The following is an 18,608-nucleotide window of genomic DNA, read 5'->3' as shown; positions in this document are numbered from 1 at the left end:
TGTGTAAAATAATGCTTGAAACTTTTTGCTAGATTTAGAAGAAGTTAATAATGGTTTTGTATCGGAAATAATCATGTAAAACTCACCAACTTTAACCCTTCTGGAAGTTCAAGGTGACCATTTTTTTCCAGAAAGATTTGAACTACCTTGGATAGCAAATCACAGTGCTTATATGAAATGGACATTCATTGGAGCTAATTATATATTTTAGAGTATTTTGTCCATAATAATTTTTCAATGAGGTATGCTAAGCAAGAACACTGTTTTTTTTCACTTTTCAAATTTTAATTTACCGATACCTTTATTTATCACTGCCAACCCTAGTAGCATGTTTTAAGAAGCTAAGAAGGCTTAAAATGTTTAGTTATATTAATGCAAAACTGTCTCCTGCACCTCAAGTATTTTTTGTAGTTATGATTTTGACTTTTAATATAAGTTTTTTGTTTATCTATATTTTAGTTTACTGCTCCTCTTACAAAAAATCACTGTGTCCAATGTTCCATTCAAAGCGTATACATTTTGTATAATTGTACAAATCAATTGAAAACATTCAAGTACTGATGGTGATAATACTTAATCTTACAAAGTGTATAGTTTTTGGTAGTCAATGTATTTTTCAATGCTGTTAATTTTGTACTTGCTAATTGGTTGATAAGGTGGTTTGTTTTAATGTTTGTGATTGGATAAAATGGGTACTAGTAAATAGATTATTGCACGACTTACATACACTAATCCAAAACAGTAATTCTTGTATCCGTAAATAATTTCATCAGGTTGGTAAACGAATGGATAGCAAAGTTCTTTGATCACAACCATTTAATTTTCATGAGCTGACGTTTCGATGACTGTCATCTTCATCTAGTATGTATGTCACAATTGCACTACGTTCGGAAATCCATTGTTAACAGTAAAAACTAGTTTAAGTGTACTGTGAACCAAGTAACAGTGCACTGTGAACTATGTAACACCTTTAGTGCACTATGCACCAAGTAACATCTAGTGTCAGTGCACAGTAAACCAGTCAGAATTGCCCTGATGAAGATGACAGACGGTCATCAAAACGTCGGCTCGTGAAAAATAAATGGTTCCGATCAAAGAACTTTGCTACTCAGTAATTCCTGCAGTTTGCTGTTGTTAGTTCTAAATGTACAGATCTTGAATTGATAAATTGATGAAGATCATGATATGATAACACAGCAATGTCAGAAATAAGGCAGCAAATTATTTTGGGGATATTTTTTTAAAAATCATTCAACAATCAGGAAAATGACAGAATGTGTATTCACCATACCATACCCTGTCATATATTTAGGACGATAGAAATAACTCGCCTAACACTATATTTTGATTGTTTAAAGTTAAAACTTTCGGTCCAACGCAAAAATTCTCTCACCTAGAGCTTTCGACCAGTCACTCTGGTCTTCCTCAGTAGACTGACCCAGTGAGGCTTGTCACGTGGCTTCTTTGAAGTGTGACGTCAACACTGGGTCAAAGGTATCTGGTCGAAAGCTCTAGGTGAGAGAATTTTTGTGTTGGACCAAAAGTTTTAATTTTAAACATGTAGCTACCAACACAGATGAACTTTCATGATAGTATATTTCGATTGCTTTAAACACTGCATTTCGTTAATTTTCATTTACTTTTTCATGCTGCTCTTTGTAGCCATTTGTAGAAGTTATATTATGTTTTTGCTGGTTGACCAATGGTGGAGCACTCAATAAGATATTGTGCAATTCATGTACAAAAACAGGTATTAAATGGATGTTTGTATATACAATTGTCTCGGGGATTTTTCTTGTACAGAGTGTTGGATTCAGTATTCTAAGGCCACACCAATCTGATTTGTTGGTTCTTGGATTTGCCTCTTCATTTTTTTCTGATTTGAAAAAAAAACAATTCTGGTTCTGAATTAATTAGAAATGCTCTTATTTTACCCCCAACAGTTGAAAGAAGTCCTTCTCTTCCTAGTTTTTACATGTATCAAATTGAATGCAGTGGTTTGTTTAAAAGTTCAAAATTGATTGTTTAAACCTTTACTCAGCCTTTTGTGTTGACTTCATGCGCTCCTATCGTAGCATTTGGGGATGCCTACACCTGTTTTTTTTTTCGCCCTGTCGCTTCATATTTTTCTGAAAAAAATCTGAGAACCAAAAAATTAAATTGGTGTGGCCTAATGAACAGGAATTTTAGTTATGATAGGCTGAATGACGTAAAATAACCTTTTTTCAAGATATGAAGAATAGTGTATATTAATTATTTTGTTTATTTGAGTTTACCACCAGATATACAAGTGGAAGGGAGGACAAAACAGGTGCATTGACACCTTTACAAGTTGTCCTCCCAAACACAACATACAGAATATAAATACAGATTACATTATTAAATACAAAACAAATTGCAATAATAAACATCATTAACATCAAATATTGTACATCAAATATAATATAATGCCGTATGATGGATAAGATATAGAAATTGTTGAACAAAGACATAAGATACTGACTTTAAAGTTCACATCACTGAAGAAAGCCATTCCATTTTATTTCCAAACCCACCTAATTATAAAATGCGTTAAACGAATCCAAAGTTTTCCTAAAGCTCAAACTTTTCGCAACAGGAAAGAAGCTTAAATAGTTATAAGAGTTTTATAAGGGATGATAACTAGAGGACGAGTCATTCGTTGAAATCATTATCATTGATGCCTTAGGCCACATCGCTTAATTTTATGGATGACATCCGCGCGCGCACTGATTTTCGCCTGTTCTCAAAAAAAAAAAAAGATCACGTCATCCGAGGCTCTGGCCTGGCTCTATAGCTAGGCCTGGGTAGTCCATGGAAGCTTGCTTTATAGCGACAATACGGAGCCGGTGGTAATCCGGATGATGGCATTCAGGCTATCGAAGCTCCATACGACTCAAGAACTCAGTACATACGTACAGTGTCGATTCATAAATTCTGCAAAAAGCCAGCATGTGCCAGCTTGTCGTATATGTTTTGCCGCAAATTCACAATACCAAATTTGTCTTTGTATTCCTGTGGTTTAGTAGCATTTTTATTTTTGGTCAGATTTTTATTTTATTCGCCCGCGCGCACTAGTTTGGGGGTCTTCAGAGGATGCCATCCATAAAATTAAGGCGGTGTGGCCTTACTTGACACAAAGGTGTAGTACACTTGTAATTCACAAGATGTCGCTTTTGTACGTAAAGAGACACGTGCACAAGCTAATTATGGTGGCCTCTGACATTACCAACCTGTCTGACAGGGTTTGGAAAAGGTCAAAATAGTTAAGGTAATTTTCCTTGCTCTCTTCCCCACCTTGCATTGTCGTCCAAAAGATAACATTCACTGCAGCTTTCTGATTGACAAAAACATACGATAATCATCAACGATGATATTGTGAAGCCATTAAAAATTTCCAAAAGGATATCTTTTATTTGGTATCATCATAATTGCTGTCCTTGTCATTTGGGGTCATGGGTTAATTTTTTTTGGCCTCAGGCCCCGCCATGTTTTTTTTCCACAGGTATATATGCACGCCATTTTTGTCGTCTTTCAGAAGTGTCGCCCAAAGTGTTCACTTCCACTACAACTCCTCTCCCGTCTTCGATAAAATGATCTACTAACTTGGTGAGTGCTAGTTAATTTACTAGTTTAACTTATTACTAACTAGATAGTTAATCGTTTAGCTTACTATAGTACGTGTACATAAGAGGTCTATCTACTACGTTTTTGGTTTAAGTAGCTGTATACAGAGTTTGAAAATTTCTGTCTGTAACACTGGCATGGCCAGGTGTGTTACAATCAATGTTATGCAACCTGTTATGCAACGATGTTATTCGAAATTCTCACATACATACATCAATTTGACTATAATGTGATAAAAAGCCATAATTCTCAATTACAGGGTCACTGTGGCTGTAGTATTTCATCATTTTGAATCGGGTTGTTGTTTTGATCACTATGTCTTAATTATAAATGTCACCTGTACAGTTTAGTTTTATACGTACAATGAAGTGTGAAGGGGTTCGTTGTTCTGTCAGATAGTTGCATAACCCCAGAATCTCCTTGATCTGTCTGTTATTACATGATAATCGTCTGCCTTTGTCTGCTTTGACATACACTCTGATTGACCCCAGGCTTTCAAGACGTCGGTAAACAGAGTTCACGTGTTTCTTGGGGGAAGGGGGCGGAAAGACAGTAAGAAATACCATCAACATTGGAACAACTTGTTAGAAGTTTTATGGTGTACGATTCCGACTCAGGAGTTTCTAGCTTTGCACACCTACAAAACATTTCTATTTGGGACACATTACACGTACTAGTATCCAGAGATACATTTAGTTAACTTTCTTCGGAGGAATAATAAACAATGTACAGAGTGTAGCTTATCCTGTACTTCCCTAATAGCGAAGCAGATGTACATTAAATGTAAATTAAAGGAATTGACAACATCACGGTGACCGTAAGGCCATGTTGATTTGATTATATGGATGACATCCACGCGCGCACGAATTTTCGGCCGTTTCAAAAAAAAAAGTTTTCAACCATACTGTAAATCGTACAAAACAGTTGTAAAATGAGCAAAAATATATCGTAAGTTACAAAAAAATAAGTAAAAACTATACCAATGTCGTAGAATGCCAAAATCAAACAAAAAAAAAAGACGAAATTGTAAAGAAATGAACTTGAAGACTAGATTATTCGCCAAACCATATTCTGTCCCATTTGTTCAACCCTCATGACCACGTAGATTTCATAATGAAAACAACTTTTTTTTTTGCCAAACTTTTTTTTATTCGCACGCGCGCTTCAGTTTTGGGGCTCCCGGAGGATGTCATCCATATAATCAAATCAACATGGCCTTACTGAGAAACGCCTCTGCTAAAGAGCAAAGAAGGGGTAACACTAACAGTAAGGATGTCTAGTAGAGTCGTTTCTGATTGAGCATGAATTACGATTTCATCATGATCTGACTTTTTTTCTTATTTGTAGGAAAGTCATGGCTGAGTTTGACCTCCCCCGGAGCTGGTTTCTAATAGTTGTGACGTGGTTGGTGATGATGACAGGCAGCTACTGGCTGGGAGTCTACACCGTCAACTATGGGTACGTACACGTCATCTTTTTTTTAATTCCAAAATTTCATGACTAGACATGATGACAGCACAAGTTATATCAACTTATTTTATGTCGCCGCCAACGCAGAGGACAAATAGAGGATCATACAGGACAGGACAATACTCATTTTTCACTTGAGTTGAGTGAAGAGAGTCGTGTAAAGTGCCTTTACCAAGGGCACAAGATCTGTGGCATGTCAGGACTCGAACCCGGGACCTCTTGGTTCCTAGTCGCCACACGACCCCACACAAAGAGAGGACGAAACTTTGATCAAGATGTAAAAAAAAAGGAAAACTTTTAATTTGTTTACTTAATCCGTGCATATGGCTTGAAACACGAGTCGAGCACTCTGTCGTTACGCCACACGACCCCCACAACAGGATTCTCCAAGCAGATCCTACGGTGGCTACAAAAAGGACGCTCCTCTGGCCAATTGGTACTGCCTTGCCACCGTAGGATCTGCTTGGAGATTACGTACACGGCCTATAACGATCAGAGCATATTGAAGTGTTTAAACATAAACGAAACGTTTAGATTAACTGTACATGTACATATCCATGTACAGATAATAGACCCAGTGCACAGACACGTGTGACATGACATTAAGGCTTTGTCCTTAGGCTACATTGAGCAGACAGATACCTACTAGCTGACGCCCAGACACTCGTTAAACGTGTGTTGTGGTTAATTAGCCTCCATAACATGCCAAAAACTGGAGATTTGGGGGTCTTTGGGAGCTTTTATGTGCTATTTTCTGATTGCATATAGACAACATAACCGGCCTGGTTGAATTACCCCCGTTTGTTGAACTGGGCTAATCGGAAAATAGCCGAAGACCACCACCCCACCCCCCAGTTCTATAAGCCTGCTACGGAGGCTATGTTGTGGTTGCGGTATTCTCCAAAATATTTGTTCAGTTATCTAAATATCGTGCTTACTGCTGAACATCATAGTTTTGTAATCCGAAATAAGGCTGGTGTTGCTAATTGTATCCAGAAAAGCGTTTTATCCAAACCCACGCAGTCCACGCGTATCCAAAACCGTGCCTGGGGCAAATCTACGGTATTGGATAAGCGGAGAAACGTGCCTGAAACGTGCCTGATTCTAAGGACACTACAGATATATTATATAATGTCCTCGCTGATTCCAAGGAGGTTTAATACAAGTATTTAACCTCCTTTCTGATTCCAACCATAAGCTGGACAATTGCTGGGTTCCCGCTCGACGACCAGTGGTTTTCCCAGTGATTTACTACATGTAGTACACCTATCGGAATTCATTCAACCGTTAAATCGGACCAGCCCAGTTTGCCGAAGGGCCTGAGGCGGGGTGTCCTGAACTCACCACGGGGGGCTGCCGACAAGCTGGGTTTGTGGCCCTGGGAGTGTTCTGTTGGCACTTTGGGTCTCTTTTCTGTCAGCTTGTCTTTTGTAGTCTTGTCTTTTTGCGTGCGTGCGTGCGCGCGCGTGCGTGTGTTTGTGTGCGTGCGTGCGCGTATGTGGTTAGTGTTTAGCACCAAGGACAGGCATGTTCATCTGTGTGTGGATGGTGTTTAGCACCATGGACAGGCATATTCTTCTGTGTGTGTGTGTGTGTGTGTGTGTGTGTGTGTGTGTGTGTGTACTTAGTGCGGTAGGAAATCTCTGTATGGTCAATCTGAAGTAAACTGAACGTTTTACTTGTTTAATATTACAGACTTGACAGTGACGGTAGGCTGGGAAGGGTGAGACGCAGTATAGTGGAGGAAGTCCAGGGCGGTCCGATCAGGAAAGCAGCCGACTCGCCACAGCAGCAGCCTGTTAGAAGTTCAAGAGAACAGATGAAAGTAGTCCCGAGTCCGGACGGACCGTGGCAAGGAGACAACGACTGGAGAAACAAATACTTTAGGACGGCAGACGACATCAGGTAGGGGCATCCTACAAGTTCAAACTTGACCTTCAATGATTGCGTACATGGGACTCCAGTTCTGGGTCTCGAGTCTTGCTCAAACCAAGTTTCACTTAAGAAGCTGCTGTGCCACTAGCCTGTTCCATCCAATCATGGCTCACTCACTATATGCAAGCCACAGTGATTACATATTTAGGTCAGAGGTCAGGGCTGCTACACTATCCCCCCCTGTCCACTAAGCGTACGTCCCCCTATATACTAAGCCATGACTGTTACAGCCTGGAAAATTAGACTAATATTTTGGCAACGCCTCGATGATGAACCTTTCCAATGTTGCTTGAAACTACCACCACAAATAACGCGATTTTATTTGGGGAGGGACAACTGTTATGCACATATAAAGATACGAAAGACCAAAGGTACAAGTTCAACAAGGCTTCATCAGGTCAGTTGTCATCGTTCAAAACACATTTTTCACCGTTCAAAACCCGTTTTCACCGTTCAAAACCCAATTTTTCATCGTTCAAAACCCAATTTTTCATCGTTCAAAACCCAATTTTTCATCGTTCAAAACCCAATTTTTCATCGTCCAAAACCCAATTTTTCATTGTTCAAAACCCAATTTTTCATCGTTCAAAACCCAATTTTTCATCGTTCAAAACCCAATTCTTTTATCTTTGCCGTCTTATTTTTGTAGGAAACATATAAGCTCGGTCTTCAAAGTCGACCGGGACATGGTCTTCTTTTCCGACTTCGAACAAGACACGGAGAAGTGCCACAAGCACGGCGAGCCCTACACCGAGTGTCGTGGAGGCACTCCGATCGTGCGACAGAAGTCGTGCGCGATCGTAGGGAGTTCTGGCATCGTTCGTGACAGCGGTTGCGGACGCCAGATCGACCAGCACGACTTCATCATGCGATTCAACTTCGCGCCGCTAGAGGAGTTCAAGAACGACGTTGGGACCAAGGTTTGTTTACTTGGTTATTTATTAACACTGGGTCAAAGGTATCTTGTAGATAATGTCGGCCCCCGTCGCGGTTCAATGAAGGGTGATAGGCCCTGGTGCATATGACGTCACACTTCAAAGAAGGCACGTGACAAGCTTCACTGGGTCAGTCTACTGAGGAAGACCAGAGTGACTAGTCGAAAACTCTAGGTGAGAGAATTTTTTGTGTTGGACCAAAAGTTTTAACTTTAAACAAAATCCTGTTACCACCGCAGGTCAATCTCGTGGTCCTCGGTACCTACAAACTACACATCATCACCAACAGTTTCGCCGAAGACGCAGAAGAGAAGAGAAAGAAGGAATCCCTGAGCGTGAAGGTTCAGGGAAAAGACGAGATCATGACTAGACTCCGGCAGTACAACAACACCGTCATCTTCTACCCGAAGCCGCTGTATGAACTGTCCATGGGTGTTGCTACAGGACCGAGTCTTAGGCTAGAAACTCTACTGGAGATACTAGCAGAGCACCAACTCCGAGCCACGATGACTTACAACCTGGTCACACTGAAGGACCTGACAGTAGAGTAAGTACTAGTCTTAGGCCATGTTGATTTGATTATATGGATGACATCCTCTGGGAACCCCAAAACTGACAATGACTGACGCGAGCGAAAAAAAGTTTTGCAAAAAAAAGTTGCTTTCATTATGAAATCTACGTGGTCATGAATGCTGAACAAATGACACAGAGTATGGTTTGGCGAATAATCTACTCTTCAAATTCATTTCTTTACATTTTTGTCTTTTTTCGTTTGATTTTGGCATTCTATGACATTGGTATCGTTTTCCAATGTTTTTTTTCAACTTACGGTATATATTTGCTCATTTTGAAACTGTTTTGTACGATTTACAGTATGGTTGAAAACTTTTTTTTTTGGAAACGGGAGAGAAATTATGCGCGCGCAGATGTCATCCATATAATCAAATCAACATGGCCTTAGCAAAACGAGTCAACATATCTATATTTAACGTTAAATATCAATATAGAGACTCCGATCTGGTAGAATCTGCAATTCCACTGGCAGACCCCTGTCAGAGTCTCTATATCAGCAGACACTCTGATCGGGTCTCTACCGGTAGAATATCATACATGTAGACGGGACGGAAGTATTGTTTTCGGTCGCGTTAATTGATGTTTGTTTGTGTGTTTGTGTCCAATCCGCACTTCGTCCTGGGGACTTGGGCCACTTTAGCCGAGGTTCACTGGAAAGATGGGGTAGTGAATCCAGTGTGCCCTTGGGTCATAAATTGACATAATTTAGTGTGTGGCTAGGAATTGGTAAAATTTCACTGACGTTACAATCGTGGAAGTTTAGTTCATACAATCGTATGAGATATAATCCATTGTGTGATGTAATTCATTCGGGTATTTCTACGTCTTGTTTCTACGTAGTTTGCTGCAGAAGTTGTACCCTGACGCTGAAGCCCCCTCCGTTGGTGTGATTGCGTACCTGCTGGCCCTGACGTTCTGTGACCAGCTGGACCTGTACGGCTTCTACCCGCTCGACTACGACCCTTGGAACCGCACCGTCCTGTTCCACTACCACGACGACCCCCTCCCGGGACATGGACTCTTCCCAAAACCGCATCACTACAATACGGAGTACGAATTCATGCGCGAACTAGACGCCAAGGGCGTCCTGACGTATCACATTGACAAATGTACATAAATTGTGATGACTCTATATTGACAATGCAAATGATGGGAACGGGTCTTCTTTGAAAAATAAAAGTTTAGATCTTGAAAAGTTCATCTATGTTTAGAAGTCACTTTGAGCCAACACAAGGGGCCATCCACATCGCGATCTCGGGAAATTGCAAACGTCCCTCAACAGAGACGGGGGGCGCCACAGACTTTCTGCAACGTACGATACACCGCTCACAGAGTCACGTGTGTCATTTGCATAACGTGATGTTATTTCAGGTGCAGGTATATGGGTGTGCCGTGGTAAAACTATAAGTATTAATATTTAATTTGTTGGTTCTCGGATTTTTTCAGAAAAAATATGAAGAGACAGGGTACCGGTGGAAAAATAAAAATAAAAACAGGTCTAGGCATCCTATTATAGCCCCAAATGCAACGATAGGCTGGGTTAATATTAAAACAATTAATTTTGAACTTTTAATCAAACCACTGCATTGATAGATGGAAAAACTGTAACAACTTGGAAGAAAAGGACTTTCCTCCATGATTGGGGGCAAAATATGAGCATTTTTGAGCTGATTCAGAACCAGAATCTTTTTTTTTTTGCAAATCAGAAAAAAAGGAAGAGGCGAATCCGAGAACCAACAAATTAAATTGGTGTGGCCCAAGGACTAAAAATTCATACAGCTTACAGTATCATAAATGAAAATTAGATCTGCTTCTGCTTATATCATTCTTGTTTTACGAAGTAAGATTAGTACTTGGATACAGTGGTCTTTTGGAAAGTCACAATTTATCGGACACTCGGACAGTTTTGTTGGTAAAATTGGAAGAAAACATAATGTATGACACATTGTCTGGTACTTTTGTTTGTACTTTGTAAAATGTCTTTATCATTGTAATTGTGAACTCTGGATAATCAGGTTTAAATAAAACCCTAATAGTGTGTGTGTTTCTTTGCAACAATGGGAAAATGAATGTCGCTTCTGTAGGATTTGAAACACTATGCGAATGTAGCTTATTAGACAAGCTAAAAGTTATTACCTCCATGAAAAATGGAGGTATTGTTTTTGGCGTGTCTGTCTGTATGTCTGTGTGTGTGTGTGTCTGTCTGTGTGTGTTTCCGCAACTTTGTTGTCAGCACAACTTCAGAACGCCTTTATGGATGGTGATGATATTTGGTATGATGGTAAGTCTTGGAAAGACAAAGATCAAGGTCAAATATGGGCCTCCTGTTGGATGACCTTGGTACTGCAGCAGAATTTTTGTATCTTTTGTATCTAGCAGCTTGTTCTGCAAAGTATCTATCTATATAAATAGCTCAGACAATTAAAATATTTCAACTGAGTACAAACGTATATTTGTATAAATTGTACATTATAGTTTGTAACTTTCGTAAAAACTGAAATGGCAGAAATAGCTTCAAAAAAGCTTCGTATTCAGCCCCTCGTACTTGCCGTTCAAGGAATGTTTGTCTCAAAATTAAAAGATGTAAGACGAAAACGTTTCTTTCCTGACATATTCGTGATACTTAGGTTGGTGGAGTGAGCCTCAAGGTCAAGAACAAGAGCGGAAAAGACTCTGAGTAAAAACCCCATTAGAGCCCATCGCGTTTTCCAAGTCCAGAAATGGCCAAATCTGGGAATGAGCGAGGCTTCTTTAGCGAGATACGGCCTTTTTGGAAAGGCGTAAGCTACACAGAGGTAAGTGAGACAGTCATTTGATAATATTCTTTAAGCCTCATTGATTTAAATAGAGAAATTCAATGCACTAAATTAAGGAAAATAACAAGGAAAGATTGTAGCTTTCTGAAAGAAATTGATGGAAGGGGAGGGCGCCAGGGCGTTAGCTACACAGAGGGCGAAAAAACACAAAATTTACCGAATATAGTTGATAAAAAAATTTAATGTTTGCATTATTGAAGTGATATTGTAAGGTATGTCAAACTGAGAAACACTCGAGACAATATTTTGTTCAAAGCATAACAGCAAATTGCAATTCGGGACTGTGTAAAGTAAAGGTGTATTGTGTTAAAACCTGTTAAAACCAGCTGTAATGCTGTCATCTATTGAAATAAAAGATTAAAGGAATATTTTTAGGTCGAATGATATATTTGTAAGGCAAATAATGATATAATGATAATGGTGTTGGTCTATTACGTTATAAAGCTTAGCAAAGAAATGCAAATTATGATGATTCATTAACAAATGAGATGGCACCTGTGTCTAAGCTTATCTGATCTAATTACTTAATTGAGAATATGCAAATTTGGGTGATCTCTTGTCAGGTGCTAAGACCACGCTTCGGGAAGATGGCCGCAGTGTACATGGCAGGGAAAGAGCTCCGGTAAAATTCGTCTTGGAAGACGCGTTACGTCTGTTTTCGGTGGTGAGTCGCACTTAACATTGTCCTTTATATAGTGGCTACTATTTAAACCGAACGTATTGTAATGAAGTGAAGCTAAAACACAGAATGGCGTGACGTATTTGTGGCGACCGGGTTCCCTGGGTTTAAACCTGCACTTAATGAAACGGCCGTTAAGGGGCGCTTTTTCAGACCCGCTGTTTTCAAAGCCTTTATTTCAGTTTATTACCTTACCTTAGACCTTAGTTCCTTCTGTGCCAATGGCACATCGGGCAGCAAGCTTCCACTTCTTTTTGTCAGCGGCCGCTGTCTCCGCCTCCTCCCAGGGGATGTTTGCCCTTCTTAGATCGTCTTGGAAGGTCCTGCGCCAGGTGTGTTTCGGCCTTCCCCTCTTTCTTCTGCCGTTGTGGGGTACCCAAGTCATCGCTGTCTTAGAGTGCCTTCTGCTGGGCAGACGGAGGATATGTCCTGCCAACTGCATCCTTTTCTCTGTTATGATGGTACTCAGAGACTTGGACTTGGCCCTGTTCAGGATCTCATCGTTCGTTATGTGATCCTGCCACCTCACCTTCAGTATCCTCCTCAGGTTTCTCTGGTGGAAGGCGTCTAGCTTTCTGGATGCTTTAGCTGTACATTTCCAGGTTTCGCTAGCGTAGATTGCAGTGGGTAGGACAATACTGTTGTATAGTCGGAGCTTGGTGTTCAGTTTATTACCTCCATGAAAAATGGAGGTATTGTTTTTGGTGCGTCTGTGTGTCTGCCTGTGTTTCCGGACATTTGCAGCCAGCATAACTTTTGAACCATTGGATGGATTGTAATGATATTTGGTATGTGGGTAGGTATTACATGTAGGTAGGCAAAGGTCAAGGTCAAATATGGGCCTCCTGGTGGATGACCTTGGTACTGCAGCAGAACTTCCTGTTTTTGTGTCTTTTGTAATATATATATTTCTCATATATTTCATGGAGGTATGCGATCTCCGAATTCTTGTTCACCTTTTACTGCCTTATTTTATCAATATGAGCTGTGCTTAAATGTTGTTTAACTGATGTTTGAAATGCATTTCATGACTGTTGTGATGGTATAAACTGTAAAGAAATAATGTATTTCATGTCTGATTCAATTTGCCATTGGCTATGATATCGATAGTATGATGTTTCTTCAGACAACATGTGTGCTAACTTGTCATATTGATTGTTTTGATGTGATATTTTATGTGATATGTATATTATGTGATTTTATGTGGTCATGATACTCTATGTGTACCTTTGCTTGAATGTTCACTATTGTTTTGATGTGATATTTTATGTGATATGTATATTATGCGAGTTTATGTGGTCATGATATTCTATGTGTACCTTTGCTTGAATGTTCACTATTGTTTTGATGTGATATTTTATGTGATAGGTATATTATGTGATTTTATGTGGTCATGATATTCTATGTGTACCTTTGCTTGAATGTTCACTATTATACAAAGCATAAAACTCTTGCCCCCAACCCAAATCAAGTTTTAAGAACTTAAACAAATGATGTGAATATTGCAATTAATGTATAATATGCTCTGTGAGTATTGTTGTATTGTGATCTTTCTGAATGTGTATTTTTTTCACACCCTAGGCTTGAGATTCTGTATAGCTGACATTGTGGGACCTGTCACCTTTCCAAGAGACAAGAGAACATCGGACTTGACTGTGAGTCTACTTTCATTTATGAACTCTTTCAAAAATGGGGTCTGCATGCCGCAATGCGTAATCTGTTTTAGTTTTGCATAACGCAAAGCAGGGTCGTTCTATTCACTGTTCAATGTAATCTCTGTAATAAAATGTCCAGCCTGTACAATTAAGTGAAGCATAATACAGGGTCGTTGCTCTGCAGAATTTCGCACCTTGCTATTTGCATAATTTAAAGTCAAACAACTTTGATTTAATGTCAAGTGTAAATCGTGGTCGCTCACAAAAGTTAGCGTGCTAAGCGTGATCGGGACCTTCTATGCAGACCCTTAAAATGACAATGAAAGATGTTGGGAAAGGGCATGTTTGCGATCCTCTGAATTTTTTGTTCTAAAATAAATGCCATTGTTGAAACTCAGCTATGCCCTCCCTGCTATTTGTTGTCATTTCTGAAAGAGTTCACATTCCTAGCTTATGGTTGTGACTAATATTCTATTGCAAATATGACGGAGAACACAGTACATTTTCCTATTGAAGAGAGCACTTTTAATAATTGTCTGTTGTTTTATTCTGTATAGCAATGGGATATATTTTCAACAGCATTTGTGATCAGAGTGTTTTCCCTGATATCTTCTTCATCATGATCCACATCCACCCTTTTAAAAACCATTTCTATTGTAATAATGAAAATTGTCCTTCATGTGAAGAAAAAAAATCTATATGGTGATAGGAAACAATCAATAAAGCAACAATGTTTAGGCAAATAAAAGCATTAAAATGGATTACTCTAAGATAACATGAAGAGACATTTCATAATGATCTACATGTAGCTGTAATTAATATTATACTGGTGAAGATATACATGCACAGTCCAGAGTATGCATGATGTACAAAATGACTAATAAACTGGTGGACGTCCCAACTACTAAGTACCTAATACCAGCCCAGAAGAGAACAAGAAATAGCCATGCCCTCAAGTACCAGAGTTATCAACCAAGGATTGAGGTGTTCAAGAATTCATTCCTAGAACTTATGATCGCAGAGTGGAACTCACTGTCACCAAGTACAGTAGGGGCATTGTCATTTAAATAGATAGCTTTAAACAATGTCTAGAGCTAAAAGGTGTAACAAGTCGATCGGTGTAATTTTGGCAGCTCCTGCCGCGCCACGTGCCTGCGAAGCTGGTGTGTTACACCGAAAGGCAGTTATACCGGCTATACAGATAGTGAGATACAGATACAGTCAAGATTTGGCATTTCTTGGTATCTGACAAAATTGCTTTCTGATTTTTCAATGCACAGTGAATTTACAAAATAAAAAATAAAAAAATAATATATGATTTGGAACAATGACAGTACAAAATGCAAACTTCAAGCTACTATCAAGGAAAGTCCAGAAAACAAAATGTTCAAAACAACCACAAAACTGTTTTATTGATTAGCCCTTTTTAAAAGTCCTTTCTGCAAAAAATTGTCTTTTGTGTAAAAAAAAGAAATGACAAATCCACATGGTGAAGCAAGAAATTAAAAGCAAAAAACATGAAATATTCAAAGATGAATAAATTGCAATTTCAAGCACTCAAACACAGTCAAACATCACAGTTGAAAATTAGATGAAACAAAGAGAGTCATTTTTGTAATGATCATGATCAAATGATCAAGAAGTCCTTTAATGAATCATAATAGCCACTTCTAACTGTAAGTGCTCTAAATCTCTAAAATATATTACATGTATAAACATAGTGATTTTACGCACTTTGCTATTTTTCCACTGCAGTATGCTTGCAATTATGAATTTGCAAAAGGCACACGAATGACAAATCTAGACTCTGATTTACCTATATATAGCTAAAATTATATTATGTTAATTTGTCTCTGGTTGTCAAATAACAACAAATAACAAGCAGGATTATTCATACTAACAAAATATTCAAAAACTGTGACTTTATAGGCATTCCACAAACTTTTCTTTTACAATGATGGAGTGGATTTCTGGGAATTCAAAATACTTTGGTCATAAAATGATTGTTAGAACTATGTCCCATTTCTTTACAGTAAATGGAAAAGGCAATGTTGTGCTTTCTTTCTGTAGAGTGAATGTACTACAGGTAAGCTGTGTGTGATGTTTGAAAGGGAGGAATTGAGTTGAGGAATCAGCAAAAACAAAACTCTTTTTGGAACAATTACTTACGGTAGCCGCTTTCTACTAAAATGTAGTCACCAATAGTTTAGGTAGTATGAATAAACAGTAAGTAGATAGAGTTACAGTAAGACAGTGTCCAGTTACCCGCAGGTATGACCTTGACAGTGAGTCAGGAATTATTTCCTGGTCCCGATGGTCTCTGCAAAAGGTTGATTGAACATTAAAACTCTCATTGACTTTCTAAGTTAGTAATTTCACAGATAGACAGGCTGTTGTAGGCGTTACCAGATGCATATATAGTCAAGTCACAGTGAGAAGCATAGTAAGGCCACACCAATTTAATTTCTTGGTTAACAGATTCACCTGCTTCATTTTTTTCTGATTTGCAAAAAAAAATTCAGAATCAACTGCAAAATGCTCATATTTTACCCTTAACAGTTGAAAACAGTCCTTTTCTTCCTAATAATGTTACAGTTATTCCATCTTTCAATGCAGTGGTATCATTAAAAGTTTGAAATTTTGTTTAAATTTTTGACCAGCCTGGCGTAACTTCACTTCATGGCTCCTATCGTACCATTTTGGGCCATAATTATAGGATGCCCAGGCCTGTTTTTATTTTTTTTTTCCGCTTGCCCGCTCCATTATTTTTCTAGAAAAATCTGTTAACCAAGAAATTAAATTGGTGTGGCCTAACCAGCAGGTATGGCCTTGACAGTGGGTCAGGATTTCATTCCGGGTCCCAGTGGTCTCAGACTGTAAAAGATCAATATCAATACAAGGATCATATACTCTCAAGTGACTTTCTGACTTAAAATGACCACTCTGGGACCATCCTTGTTGTACGAATATGATTTCTTTGCTGTGGTCATGTCCAGACTGTGCTCCCATTTATCAATCCTACGTTTGAAGCAAAGTTTTTAAGCGAATGACAACGCCCTGCAAAATATTGGCCCTTGGCAACTGGCTAAAAGTTCAACAAACAAGTACAAATAGGTGTCTTCTGAATTTCTGCGAAGTTTCCGTGTTGTACACGCTTTTAAAGTAGTCCATTTTTGGAAAAATATCTTGAGGTATATTTTGCCCAACAAGGGTACTTCAAAAGCGTGTACAGCACGGAAACTTCACAGAAATTCAGGAGACACCTATTTGGACTTTTAGCCTTTTGCGCAGAGGCAATATTTTGTGGGGCGTTGTCATTTGCTTAAAAGGCGGATCTGAAGTAAAACTGGCCACTTTGATTTGTAAAACTTCAGATTGATGAATTCAAAAGCATATGATCTGAAAAAGACCACAGCAAAAATTTCAGATTTGTGCGGCAAAGACGGCCCCAGAGTTGCAGGTAATTTAAAGATACATAACTGTAGATACTGTTAAGGTTTTATATAGTTGACATGTTATCCTTCCTAATTGAAATGTAGCCTGTGTTTACAGTACAAAAGTTCAGACAGTCAGTAGACAGTTTTCAGTGTCAAAGTGTGAAACTTTGGATAATGTTTTTGCTGATTCCTTGCAAAGTCTTTTCCCGCAAAAAAAAACAACAACTAATTGGCACCCTCACCTGGTTAATTAATTGGATTAAGTTTTCCCGCCAAAAAACTTAGTATATAGAGCACTCTAACCTTGAACTTGTGCCCCACTCTTCCTGCCCCCCTCCCACACTTCTTCCACAACTCAGTACATGTATGTTAGTTACACTGTTCTCTGGACTTCTTCGCACATGTAGTCACCACACTCTGCTACACAAACACTTGGTTCATCGAGTGCAGTTTTCCACCACTTAGACTTTAGAATAATCTCCGGCTCTTCTGGTCAGTCAATTGCACTGGTATACTGATGTGTCGAAGCATCAATGTCTCCGCAAAGACATCCCACGGGGAGTACACTTAGTGCATTGACCGACCAGGAGAGCGAGAGATTATTCTAAAGTCTAAGTGGTGGAAAAACTGCACTCGATCAACCAAGTGTTTGTGTACCAGAGTGTGGTGACTACATGTGCGAAGAAGTCCAGAGAACAGTGTAACTAACATACTCTGAGTTGTGGAAGAAGTGTGGGACAAGTTCAAGGTTAGAGTGCTCCATATACTAAGTTTTTTGGCGGGAAAACTTAATCCAATTAATTAACCAGGTGAGGGTGCCAATTATTTTTTTTTGGCGGGAAAATCAACTTAACAATAAGAAATCACTGTGGGATTAATGTGGCCAGCTAAGTTTTTTGGCGAGATAATTAAGTGCAAACAAAAGCCCAAATCAAAGCTATTTGGCATGGTATGAAGAGGAATATGAAATTAATGTGGCCTGCTTGGATTCAAAGTTTTTTTGCACGAGAATTTAGAAGTGTACGGGTCGAAAGCAATAATTTTTGGGCAATTTGGCATTCCAATACACGATATTAAGAGGATAAACAAAGCTTTTTCAAGGGAGAAAAAGTTTTTCAGTGATGCTTAACATGAATTCAGGATAAAAACGTGGAATTGAAGGGGCCGACCAAGTTTTTTTGGCAAGAGAACTTATGTAAGGGTCCAATGCAACAATTTTTGGGCAATTTGGCATTCAACTATAAAATACGACAAGGTTTTTTGCCAGGAGAATTTCACTCGATTTACAGGTTCACAGAATGTAAGTGAATAAGTTCTGTGCAATTTGGATTATTCAACTGCACAATATGAATTCAGAATAACGAGGAATAAAAGCGGCTGGCTAAGTATTTGGCGGGAGAATTTAAGTGTTAAGGTCCAAAATGACGGTTTTGGGGCAATTTGGCATTCAACTATACGATGCG

General features: G+C 38.9%; 1 protein-coding gene across 1 annotated transcript; it reads left to right on the top strand.

Moving 5' to 3' along the window:
- The first annotated feature begins 4,992 nt into the window (after nt 1-4,992).
- Nucleotides 4,993-10,051, top strand: LOC109468729 (CMP-N-acetylneuraminate-poly-alpha-2,8-sialyltransferase-like). The gene is made up of 5 exons (XM_019767052.1): nt 4,993-5,103; nt 6,811-7,020; nt 7,700-7,970; nt 8,225-8,532; nt 9,399-10,051. The coding sequence occupies exons 1-5, from the start codon at nt 5,000-5,002 to the stop codon at nt 9,673-9,675; spliced, it is 1,170 nt and encodes a 389-aa protein (XP_019622611.1). The 5' UTR covers nt 4,993-4,999; the 3' UTR covers nt 9,676-10,051.
- Nucleotides 10,052-18,608: the final 8,557 nt, after the last annotated feature.

This window comes from Branchiostoma belcheri, unplaced genomic scaffold, assembly GCF_001625305.1.
Source record: "Branchiostoma belcheri isolate BF01 breed outbred unplaced genomic scaffold, Haploidv18h27 scaffold2, whole genome shotgun sequence".
Classification (NCBI taxonomy): Eukaryota; Metazoa; Chordata; class Leptocardii; order Amphioxiformes; family Branchiostomatidae; genus Branchiostoma; species Branchiostoma belcheri.
The sequence above is the reverse complement of the archived record's forward strand: the minus strand, read 5'-3'. Positions and strand labels throughout refer to the sequence as shown.

Coding starts and splice junctions, on each gene's coding strand:
- LOC109468729 (XM_019767052.1), top strand. CDS start 5,000: ATGGCTGAGTTTGACCTCCCCCGGAGCTGGTTTCTAATAGTTGTGACG. Junction 7,971..8,224: donor AGAACGACGTTGGGACCAAG/GTTTGTTTACTT, acceptor TTACCACCGCAG/GTCAATCTCGTGGTCCTCGG. Junction 8,533..9,398: donor CTGAAGGACCTGACAGTAGA/GTAAGTACTAGT, acceptor GTTTCTACGTAG/TTTGCTGCAGAAGTTGTACC.